Here is a 12,175-nt window from a genome sequence, read left to right as displayed (position 1 = left end):
AGGAAAATGGCGTCGGCTGATGCTTTTATACCCGAAGACCAACAAAGATGACGTCTGGTGGAGTGCCAAATCAGCCGAAGCCGGACCCGGACTTTGGAATCCGGCCGACTGCAGGGCTGCCTGACGACAGGACAACCCACTTGTTATGACTGCAGATGCTATCCAGTTCGGACATCTACATTTATGGTAGGTACAAAACTGTACTTTTTGTACCTACCATAAATGTAGATGTCCGAGAGGTATGCATCTGCAGTCAGGATTACCCACCCTCCTTCCCCTCTGTGGTACTCCTAGAGTATTTGCCCATCTTATAGCTAGCTGGGGGAATCTATTATGGTGTATTTGTTTGTATATATGTATATACATGTTTATTTTTGTTTGCTCTCTACTGTTTGGAATAATTTGCATTTATCCAAATTTAGCCTTCCTAGAGGGCACCTGGCATCTGGGGCAAGAAACACTGAGGAAAATGGCGTCGGCTGATGCCTTTATACCCAATTCACAGCAGCTATGACGTCGGGTGAAGTGCGACATCAGCCGAGGCCAGACCCAGACTTTGGAATCCGGCCGACCGAAGGGCTGCCTGAGGCAGGACAACCCATATGTTAGGACTGCAGATGCATACCTCTCAGACATCTACATTTATGGTAGGTACAAAACTGTACTTTCAGCCACCCAGATTCAGCAGGAATTGGCCTTCAAAGAATTGGTCCTTTCCAGACACCGACAAGTTTCAAAGGGGAAAAAACAGGCATGCACGAGGTAGAGGGCAATACCGAGGCTCCTACAGGGGCCGCCAATGGCAACCACCAAATCAGAGAAGTGGCACAGGGAGTTCAGCTGCACCACAGGGACAATCACAATGACTTGACTTTCACACCGCCGACCAGGGCTCAAAGAGAAGCACCTCTAGGCGGAAAATTATCCTTATTCTCAATGAACTGGCACATTTTAACCAAGGACAAATGGATTCTGGACATAGTAGATGAGGGTTACAGGTTCCACTTCCATACTCTACCAACGAGACAAGGCATGCCAAACCTGCCACACAATCAAAGGGCAGAGGCACTCATACAAGTTTCAAAACTGTTACAAATAAAAGCAATAGAAAAGGTTCCTCCTCAGGAACAAGGCCAGGGATTCTATTCAAGACTGTTCCTTGTTCCAAGAAAAGAAAAGCAATGGAGGCCTATACTGGAATGTCCGCTCTAAACACTTTTCTCATTGTGCCAAAATTCAAAATGCTGACGTTACAGCAACTCCTTCCCATGCTGGGCAAGGGGTCTTGGCTGGTTACTCTGGACCTCAAGGAGGCATACCTGCATGTCCCAATCAGACACAGTTGCAGAAGATACCTCAGATTTCTTGCAGGGTCAGAGCATTATCAATTCTCAGCATTGCCGTTTGGCTTATCTACTGCGCCCAGAGTATTCACGAAATGCCTGGCATCAGTAGTTGCACATTGCAGGCTCCAGGGGATTCAAATATACCCTTACCTGGAAGACTGCCTTATATAAGCAGACAGCAAACAAACCTTGATGAGAAACCAATTCAAAATGGATTGGACACTGCATCAGATTCTGTTACTCTTTCCATGGAAAAGGTGTGCCAGCCAATATTAGGCCACACTGCACCAGAGCTATAGCCACATCCACAGCCTTTCTAAGAGGAGTGGCTACAAAGGACATTCTAGAGGCTGCTACATGGAGCTCCGTGCATACATTTACCAAACACTACAACCTGCCTTTTTACTCCAGATCCCGAGCAGGCTTTGCTTCGGCAGTCCTGCAGGGCCTTTTAAGCTACACCATACCTTAATTAGAGCCTACCACCCCCAGCTTGGCTATGGTATTCAACCCATATGTCAGGACGGCAGTTGCATTCTTGAAGGACATAGTACAGTTTTGTACCTACCATAAATGTAGATGTCCGATAGATATGCAACTGCAGTCAGGTTTTCCCTCCCTCCTACCCCTCTGCAGTCAGGTTTTCCCTCCCTCCTACCCCTCTGCATTATTCCTTTTGGGTCCATTCCCCCCTTTTCCTCAATTAGCTGGGGATATCTGTTATGGTGTATCTGTTTATTACTGTTGTGCATGTCTGGAATTTTTTTTATCCATTCACAAAATTTAGCCTTCCTTGGAGGGCACCTGGCATCTGGGGCAAGAAACACTGAAGAAGATGGCGTCGGTGGATGCCTTTATACCCCAGCCGCTCTGACGTGGGGGAGGAGGCAACATCAGCCGACGCCAGACCCAGACTTTGGAATCCGGCCGACCGAAGGGCTGCCTGAGGCAGGACAACCCATATGTCAGGACTGCAGTTGCATATCTATCGGACATCTACATTTATGGTAGGTACAAAACTGTACTTTCTGCATATGGCTTAGCTGGTGGGCAGAGATGGTCATGAATGGAGGCATTTGAACTTACTATATCTAAAAACTCATTGGTGCTGAATGACTTGGAGTCATCTCTTTGTACATAGTTTGGCTTGTTACAGTGCTATATGTATTCATACATTCTTTCAGTGTGATTTGATTACCCATATGTTTTGCAGAGTAATATTGCAGGAGTTTCATGCTCAGAAAACTATGAGCAGCAGAGCTTTCGTGTAGTTTACACTACTCCATGTCGTGGGTTCAGCACAGAACCTGCATTAGTTTGCAGCAGAGCAATGACTGCTTTTAAAAACCCTCTGGGCTGGCAGCTGCAATGTTCATTAGTGTGATTTATGACATTAAAAGCCAGTTTTCACCTCAGTGCATTCTGATATCAAGCCTCGGCTGCTATTACCCTTCCTCTCCCTTTTATTGGGAGCGTGTGCCAGGCAGCCATCAGAGAGGTTTTTGCCTTGAGGTCCTAAAGTTCCTTTATGCATGGATATATGGTCATATCAAGGGGTGGGGAAGCAGTGGCGGTATGAGTGCTTAACACCTGATTCTGTGGGTGATGCTGTCTTTGTAGGCATACCTCTCCCGAAGGTGCACACGTTTGCTCATCTGAATTCTCCACTGCTGCATTGTAGGAGGTGCATGTCTGTCTGTATGTCTGTCTGTCTTGGGACATGCGTTGCCAATCCCTGCTCCAAAACTCTTGTGTTATTTATTTCCCTCCCTTGCTTTCTTCATTTCCTGGGTTATATCAATAACTGTTACTGTCTTCATTATACTCAGGGCTTCATCTCTCTGTGCTGCAGAGCCAGCATTACTTGTTCCAGATTGATTTCTCTCTCAAAGGTTTACAGTTAAACTTGGTGCCCTAACACATATATATGCCATGTGTTTTTTTTTTCTCCTCACTCCATGGACTTAACTATGTTAAGTTTTCCATTTTGAATAAAGCTGTATGTATAACTTTTGACTTACTGCACAGTTACTGACTTTTTCCCCTTTTTGTGCTTTACAGAGTACAGTTGTTAGAGGTCAAGATATGTTTAATGCATCGATCCAGTGCATTCTAGATAGTAAAGATGATGTAGGTATTAGGTAAGTGAGGAATAGTAATAGAAACATTTAAATGCATATTTTTGTAGATAATGTCTCTGTAAACCAGAGTAAGTGTTTTGAAATTATTTTATTTGTACCCAGGTGCATTGGTGCCACCTCAGAAAAGTTAACAGATGTATCAGATGTGAAATACCTGGAATCAACACGCCCACAGATGCCATTAATTTGTCGTTTTCAGCGAGCTTTTGTTACAGTCATTCATAGGATGCTTTTATTACTTGTTTGTAAGTTCATTTTGTACTACTTTGTTCATTATGCTGTGGTTTAAAGTGCAGATTTTGGGGGTTGTGTCTCTAAAATTAACTTATTAACCTTTTGGCCTCAAATTTTGTTAGTTTGCTTTAATGTAGTTTTCAAGAGTAAAGCTTAAGACCAGCATGGATGTTCCAGAACAATGCACCTTTAATAAAATTCTCTCTTGTGATGACACTTTTTTTTCTAAACAGGCTTCATTGGACTGTGAGGCACTACAGAGTAGCGCAAACTTATAACTTTAAAATGGAATACATGACCTGTGACAGCCAGTAAAATACATTCATCAAAGGTTACATCTTGAAGACAAATACCATAAAAATCATTGTTTCAACCTTTTGACAATAGAACAGGTTTAAAATTAATCATTTCATGTGTGCATGAAGGCGATCAGGCATCTAATTTGCCAGGATTCAACAGATCATCAGATTTTCCCACTAGCGTCCAAACCGCATGATACAGAAAGTGTTAATGCAACTAATTTTTGGTATGCCTGCATAAAGCACATCTGTGTTCTTTGAACTGCATAAATGTGCTCATATATTTTGTTGTGATGGTTTGTTTTTCTTGCTCAAAATTTTGTGCAATATGAGCAATAGTTTAAATCACGTTTGCTTTTTTTCTTATGTTGTATACCCTTCTTTTAAAGAGAATATTTACCGAAAAGTTTTCTCTGTGGTAACTTAAAAACGTATTTACTTATTACATTTGTTTGTGTTTGCCAATTATAGAATGCAATATAAATGGCACCAAGCTTATAAATGTTATCTGAGGAAAGCTTGTGCAACAGATCTTGTGTTGGTACTGTCACTGACTCGTCTTGGTTCAAATAGTGACTTATTTAAAGACTAGTTTTTATTTTTATTGCTTTTTGTCCCCAGTGTCTTGTGATATTCCCTCTCCCTCTGACTGAAACTCAGGCTGATCACCCCCCCCCACACACACACACACACACACACACACACACACACACACACACACTACCCAGTGCAATACAGGGTGTGCTGTCCAGTAAAACCTATATTTCCCATGCAGCCATGTAGCTTTTTGGTGCCCTTAATCACACAGTCTTTCTGCTGTGCCAGCTGTGACTGTGCACAGTCATCCTCTCATCACCCCCCCCCCCCACACACTCCAGGTGTAAGTATGGCTTACCCCCACCCAGAAGATGTCCTTCATGGATGCATCTGCAGTCATAACAACTGGGTTGTCCCGTCGTCAGGCATCCCTTCGGTCGGCCGGATTCCAAAGTCTGGGTCCGGCTTCGACTGATGTCGCACTTCACCCGACGTCATCTCTGCTGGTCTTCGGGTATAAAGGCATCAGCCGACGCCATTTTCCTCAGTCTTTCTTGCCGCGTGGCACCCGAAGCAGAAGCTGTTCGCAAGTGCCGGTCGGTCAGATCCAGAGATTACTACTACCGAATACTACTCAAGACTTCTAAAGCTAAGTACCCCGTTGGGGACTCTTTCTTGCCTCAGCCGATGTCAGAAAAAGTCAATAACTGTTTAACTTGTGGGAAACAAATACCTCATAAAGATTTCCACTCTTACTGTTTGCCTTGTTTAGGCCCAGACCACGACGTAGCAGCCTGTTCGGCCTGTGCTTCCTTCAACTGACGAACGCTTAGGCATCGGTCGGAGTTTGCTGAACAGTTTTTCGGCTCAGATTTTGCGTACATTATGCCGTCGGATCCTCCGACTACCCAAATTGTTAAAAAACGCAAAGAAAAAGACCGACACTCGCGGTCCGCGGTTTCGGCCGAAACCACGGTTAAGCAAACCGCGAGTGTCTCGGTTTCAGCCGAAACCGAGAAAACTGATCAAAATACAGCCGAATCAATGCCTACTACTGAGGTTTCTGCCACTTTACTTGAAACAGCCTCAGAAATTATACCTACACCTGTAGTTACTAGTGACTTATCAGACACCATCCCTTTGGATGTTTCTACCCCAGCACGTGGTGCTGCTAGGCCTCCTGCAGCCATGTCTATTAAGGCCTTTGCCAGGGCTAAAGCAGCCAAATCTTCTACAACAGTGCCTGTTAAACCATCCTCAACCAGGCCCACTACCAGTTCACAAATGCTTACTCTGGCACAAGATTTAATATCCTTAATTAGGGGATCTCAACCTCACCCTGACAGGGCCTCTCACCCCCAGACAAGAGACCTAGAGCAGAGCCCCCCGAGCCTGTCTCCTCTGATGATTCTGCGGATGACTCAGATATTACAGACCAGCCAGAGGCTCCTTTCTCCAATTATGAAGACTCCGATGCTGAAGAATCCATTCCAGCTGCCTCTCCACCAGAGGAATTCTCCTTTGGGGAAACCTTACATGCCATGAGAGAACAATTCCAATGGCAACAACAGGATTTCTCAGATTCCAGAAAAAGACTTAGGACTTTTCTGCACTTACCACAGCATAGGCCCTTAGCTATACCTCCTGTCCTTTCTGTTGTGGACGATGCATTTAATGATGTCTGTACTGCACCCGATTCCTTACCTCCAGCCCCTGCCAAACCAGATAGATTTTACAGGGTGCCAGACACTCATCACCACCTATACAAGGCCCCATTGGCAGACCCCGAAACCATATCCCAGGGGCCTAAGGCAGTAGTCTCGACCACAACAAAAAATCCTATTCCTTCTGAAAGGGAATCCAGGTCTTTAGATAGATGGGGCAAAAAAGTTTACACCTCTGCTACTCTCTCAGCTAGAGCTTTAAACTGTCAGTTTCACATGATACAATACCAAGAGTTTATGCTTGATCAGTTAACTAAAAAGCTATCCTCTGATGACTCTATAGATAAGAAATTTATATTAGAAATGGTAAATAACATACAACAGGTTAGTAACCATTCTTTAAAATGTGGCTATGATGCACTGGAGGCTTCATTTAGATCAGCCATGACTGGCACAGTGATAAGAAGACATGCATGGTTGAAAGAACAGGCCTTACCGGATCATGTTAAAGCTAAGTTATTAGATGCTCCTATGGATAAGGCCAGTTTGTTTGGTACACCTGCCCAGCAGGTAATGAAGAAAATGGAAGAAAAGGCAAAATCTGTACAAACGGTGAAAGATTTCTTACAGGTTCAGCCCCCAAGGTTTAGCAGGAACTGGCCTGCCAAAAATTGGTCCTTTCCTGACTCCACAAGATCCCAAAGGGGCAGGAATAGACGATCCAGAGGCAGAAATCAATCCAGAGGGGGTGCCTACAGAGGACGACAATGGCAAGGCAATAACAGAGGCACAGACACAGCCACTACCACTGCAACAAGACAACCACAATGACTTCACCCTAATTCCGCCTACCAGGGAGCAAATAGCAGCACCATTAGGCGGAAAATTAGCCTTATTTTCGAAAAATTGGCACTATGTCACAAAAGACAAGTGGATTTTACAAACCATAGACCAAGGTTACCGGTTCCACTTCCACACTTTACCAGTCAAAAGAGGAATGCCAAACCTGCCTCCAAATCAAAAAACAGAAGCTCTACAGCAGATAATACAATTGACAAAAATGAGAGCTGTGGAAAGAGTACCAATAACAGAACAAGGCAAAGGATTCTACTCAAGACTATTCTTAGTTCCAAGAAAAGAAAAAACTTGGAGACCTATTCTCGACCTGTCCATCTTAAACACATACATCATTGTCCCAAAATTCAAAATGCTGACCCTACAGCAACTTCTTCCCATGCTGGGCAAGGAGTGTTGGCTGGTAACTCTAGATCTCAAGGAGGCATACCTGCACGTCCCCATTCGACAAAATTGCAGAAGATACCTCAGATTTCTTGCAGGATCAGAGCATTATCAATTCTCAGCATTGCCCTTTGGCTTATCTACTGCCCAGAGTATTCACAAAATGCCTGGCAACAGTAATCGCCCACTGCAGACTACAGGGAATACAAATTTACCCATACCTGGATGACTGCCTGCTACAAGCGGACAACAAAAGCAAGCTGACAACAGATTTGCAAAGGGTCATTTACTTGCTACAAGCCCTGGGATACACAGTCAATTTTCAAAAGTCAAGACTGATACCATCCCAAACAAGGACATTCTTGGGCGCAGAATTGGACACAGTCAAACAAATGGCATTCCTAACTGCAGAAAAACAAAAAGAACTCCCTCTTTACTTTTTGGCACTAACAAAACAGAACAAACTAACAGCAAGAAAAGTTCTGCAGGCCTTGGGTTTCATGGCATCATGCATAATCTTGGTCCCACATGCCAGACTGCATATGAGAAAACTACAGTGGTACCTAAAGAATTTATGGTCCCAACACAGGCACAGCCTAGAAGCAGAAATACCACTAATCCCATGCCTAAAACAGGAGTTCCTATGGTGGGCTCAAGCATGCCAGACAAATCCAGGCCTACCCTTTCACAGCCCTCGAGCAAGCCAAACCATCACAACAGACGCCTCAGACCTAGGATGGGGGGCTCACATGCTGGACAAATGTGTACAGGGATTGTGGACTCAGGACCAACTACACCTGCACATCAACCAAAAAGAAATGCTGGCAGTAAAACTGGCAATCCAAAAATTCAGCCCATTTCTCAAAGAAGGCCATTTGATGATAAGGACAGACAATACGACAGTCATGTGGTACATCAACAAACAGGGAGGCACTCATTCATACCCCCTATGCAGAATGACTTTGGACCTTTGGAACCTGGCACTCAGCTACAGCATCCACTTACAGGCAATGTTTGTACCGGGAAAGGAGAACACTCTAGCAGACATATTAAGCAGAACCACCTCGGATGCTCACGAATGGATGCTACACCCGGACATCTTCAAGACCATCACAAAGAAATGGGGAATGCCACAGACAAATCTATTCGCTTCCCCTCTCAATCACCAGCTCAAAAAATTCTGCACAAGGACATTCCACCCACTTGCATGGAAGGTGGATTCGCTCTCCTTCAGCTGGAAAGGTCTGACAAGCATATGCATTCCCACCTCTTCCCTTGATACACAAGGTATTACTAAAAATCAAGGAGGAACGTCCAAGGATAATCCTGATAGCTCCGAACTGGCCAAGACAACACTGGTACCCATTGCTGAGGAGCATGTCTCGGGACAAAATGTGGGCAATCCCCCTGATGCCTCTGATGTTAACTCAGAACAACTACAGCATCATGCATCCAAACCTAAAAACCTTGCAACTGACTGCATGGAACATCACATAGCAACAACTAATCCAGATCTTTCCCAAAGGGTTAAAGACATTATCCTTGAAGCCCGCAGACCTTCAACAAGAAGAAACTATGCAGGAAAATGGAAAAGGTTTGTCATTTGGAGTACTGAAAAGGAAAAGACGTGTCGAATATAGATATTGCTAACATTCTGGAGTATTTGGCAGAGCTTCTACATACAGGCCTGTCCTATTCTTCCATCAAGATACATGCATCAGCTATTTCAGCAGAATACAGCTTTGATCCACCAGTCTTTTCACATCCTCTACTCAGGCAGTTCCTCAGAGGGATCAAGAATGTAAAACCTCCTAGGAAACCACCACTACCAGCTTGGGACTTGAACTTTGTGCTAGAAAAGTTGACACTCGCCCCTTTTGAACCAGCAGCAACAGCAGACCTACAGCATCTATCATGGAAAACTGCTTTCCTACTGGCAATAACCTCAGCAAGGAGGGTTTCTGAACTTCAGGCCCTAATGGCAGTACAACCCTTCCTAATCTTCCACCAAGATAGTGTCCATGAGAACTAATCCTACATTTATGCCTAAGGTGGTATCCAGAGTGTCTTTAAACCAGGCAATCCACCTACCTACCTTCTTCCCAACCCACAAAACAGAGGGAAAGAATGCTGCATACCTTGGATGTACATAGACAGCTACGCTACTACCTGGACAGAACCAAAAGTAACAGAAAAACTGACCAGCTTTTTGTAGCCTATGCAACAGGAAGAGAAGGAAAAGCAATTTCCAAACAGACAATCTCAAAATGGATAGGAAATTGCATACGATTCTGTTACTCCTTCCATGGAAAACCAATTCCACAGAACATAAGACCTCATTCCACAAGGGCAACAGCCACTACCACAGCCTTCTTACGAGGATTGGCAACCAAGGACATTATTGAGGCGGCTACTTGGACCTCCGTGCATACATTTGCCAAGCATTATAATTTACCTCTGTATTCCAGATCCCGAGCAGGGTTTGCCACTGCTGTACTGCAAGGGATCCTTACCACACCATAATTTCTTCATCCTCCTCCCCTAGTTGGCTATGGTATTCTACCCAGTCGTTATGACTGCAGATGCATCCATGAAGGACATAGTACAGTTTTGTACCTACCATAAATGTAGATGTCCGAACTGGATAGCATCTGCAGTCAGGATTACCCTCCCTCCTTCCCCTCTTTGGTACTCCCAGGGTATTTCCCCCCCTAATAGCTAGCTAGTGGGGGGAGTCTCTTATGGTGTATTTGTTTGTATATATGTACATACATGCTTATTTCTTGTGTTTGCATTCTATCTTTTTGGAAACATTGGCTTTTATCCAAAATTTAGCCTTCCAAGAGGGCAACTGGCATCTGGGGCAAGAAACACTGAGGAAAATGGCGTCGGCTGATGCCTTTATACCCGAAGACCAGCAGAGATGACGTCGGGTGAAGTGCGACATCAGCCGAAGCCGGACCCAGACTTTGGAATCCGGCCGACCGAAGGGCTGCCTGACGACGGGACAACCCAGTTGTTATGACTGCAGATGCTATCCAGTTCGGACATCTACATTTATGGTAGGTACAAAACTGTACTTTTCATGTCATGTAGAGGGCAGCATAGAGGACATTTCTTGGAAGTCCCTAACCAGTGCTGGTGGTGACGTATGTTATCTTGCACCACTGCACTGATTAGTTCTCCCCATGTCTTCTGGTTGTGTTTTCCTTCACATGTAAGGAGAAGGGTATCACTGGCTTGAGTAGCCAAAGCACACAGCTTTCCAGTTGCAGTGCGTGCTGCCTCTGCTCCACACCAGTGCGTACTATACCCTCTTCCACAGGATGTGCAAACCATAATTGCTCATTGTCTACCCTTCCCTGCCTGACTCTTCCAACACCCAGTCTGCCTATCAAATTCTGGTCATCTGGATCACAGCTAGGAGTTTATCCCTGCGTGCCACTGATCTAGTGTAAAAACAATTTTGATGAAGCAGTATCAGTGATGCAGATAGTCTGTTCATACATGTTCACCTGCTACTACTTTGCTGAGCTACTAAGTTTGTCTTGAATGCTTTCTTTTTCTTTGAGGAAGACAAATGACAGTAGTTTTACATCTGGTTTTGATCACCGCCCTTAATCATTACATGGCTTATTTTTCAGTTTCCTCCTTTTGTGCCATGGCACTTGGATTGTATTAGTTTGCCAAGGTTTTAAAACTGGGGTCTCTCTCTCACTCTCTCTCCAAATATCTCTAGAAGGGTTGCACTGTCTTCAGTCTTGAGTTCATCCATCTGCTTCCACATAATTTCCTAGATTTATGTTTATAAATGTTTTATTTAATTGAATAAATATTTAATTTACCATAGTTGCATTGACCTTGATTGTCCTCCAAAGCTAGTATGGAGAAAAAAGGTGGCATCTTTTATCAGTCAAACTTTCATAGAATAGGCAGCTCCACTGAGTTAAGGGAGAAAGCCCTGACTACAGCTCAGGCAAGCAAAGTTTGCTTTGTGGCTTGGATGCCTGCTGCAGTTGGCATGGGCAAGGAGAGATGTGATGAGGCTTACCATCTCACAGCTGCTATGGGAGTGAGGGTGGCAGTGTATGACTAGGGTGCATGTTACCATGGTCGAATCCTTGGTGGGGCAGGCAGCTCTATGGCAGGACTGGCTTCAAGGGGGTATAGAGCCATCTTGAGGGCTTGCATCAGTCATGGAATTGATGTCCATTGGATGCAGAACCTTAAGTGAGCTACTGGCATGAATAGTGGGGTTAGGGACAAAAAACCCCCAAAAACCTAACCACGCCTGATGGCTGGATCAGCTCTTGCCCAAGTGTATGGGGGGGGGGGGGGCAAATGGACCTGTTGACTGAGTTTGATGGTTGTCAGTGAGGGCATTCCCCCAGCAAAAATTTATAGAATTCAGAGAATGTGATTTGATTAAATGCTTATGGTCAGTAGATGTTCTTTGTGTTTCACTGTTGCAGTCATCACATTTGGGTTATCTGCTTGCAGTAGCCCTCAGTCGGCCTGATTATCAAAGTCTTGGGTCCTATGTCGGTTGCTGTCTCATCTTCCGTGACGTCAGGTAGTCAGGGGTATAAAGCATGCAGCTGACGCCATTACATCAGTCTTTCTTGCCGTGTGGTGCATGAAGCAGAACTAAAGCTAAGTACCCCATTGGGGAAACTTTTTCTTGCTCTGAACCGATGTCAGTAAAAGTCAATAAT

The 12,175-nt window shown here is 44.6% G+C and overlaps 1 protein-coding gene across 1 annotated transcript in view; it reads left to right on the top strand.

Moving 5' to 3' along the window:
- LEMD3 (LEM domain containing 3) overlaps positions 1-12,175 on the top strand; it is a 1,135,447-nt gene that overhangs the window by 284,454 nt on the left and 838,818 nt on the right. Inside the window, exons 5-6 of the mRNA XM_044088062.1 lie at positions 3,408-3,487; positions 3,590-3,732. Of these exons, the coding sequence (XP_043943997.1) occupies positions 3,408-3,487; positions 3,590-3,732 (223 nt within the window). The remainder of the gene's footprint in view (positions 1-3,407; positions 3,488-3,589; positions 3,733-12,175) is intronic.

The sequence above is a fragment of the Protopterus annectens genome, chromosome 11.part0, assembly GCF_019279795.1.
Source record: "Protopterus annectens isolate FY-2018-M chromosome 11.part0, PAN1.0, whole genome shotgun sequence".
In the NCBI taxonomy this organism is placed as follows: domain Eukaryota; kingdom Metazoa; phylum Chordata; order Ceratodontiformes; family Protopteridae; genus Protopterus; species Protopterus annectens.
The sequence above is the reverse complement of the archived record's forward strand: the minus strand, read 5'-3'. Positions and strand labels throughout refer to the sequence as shown.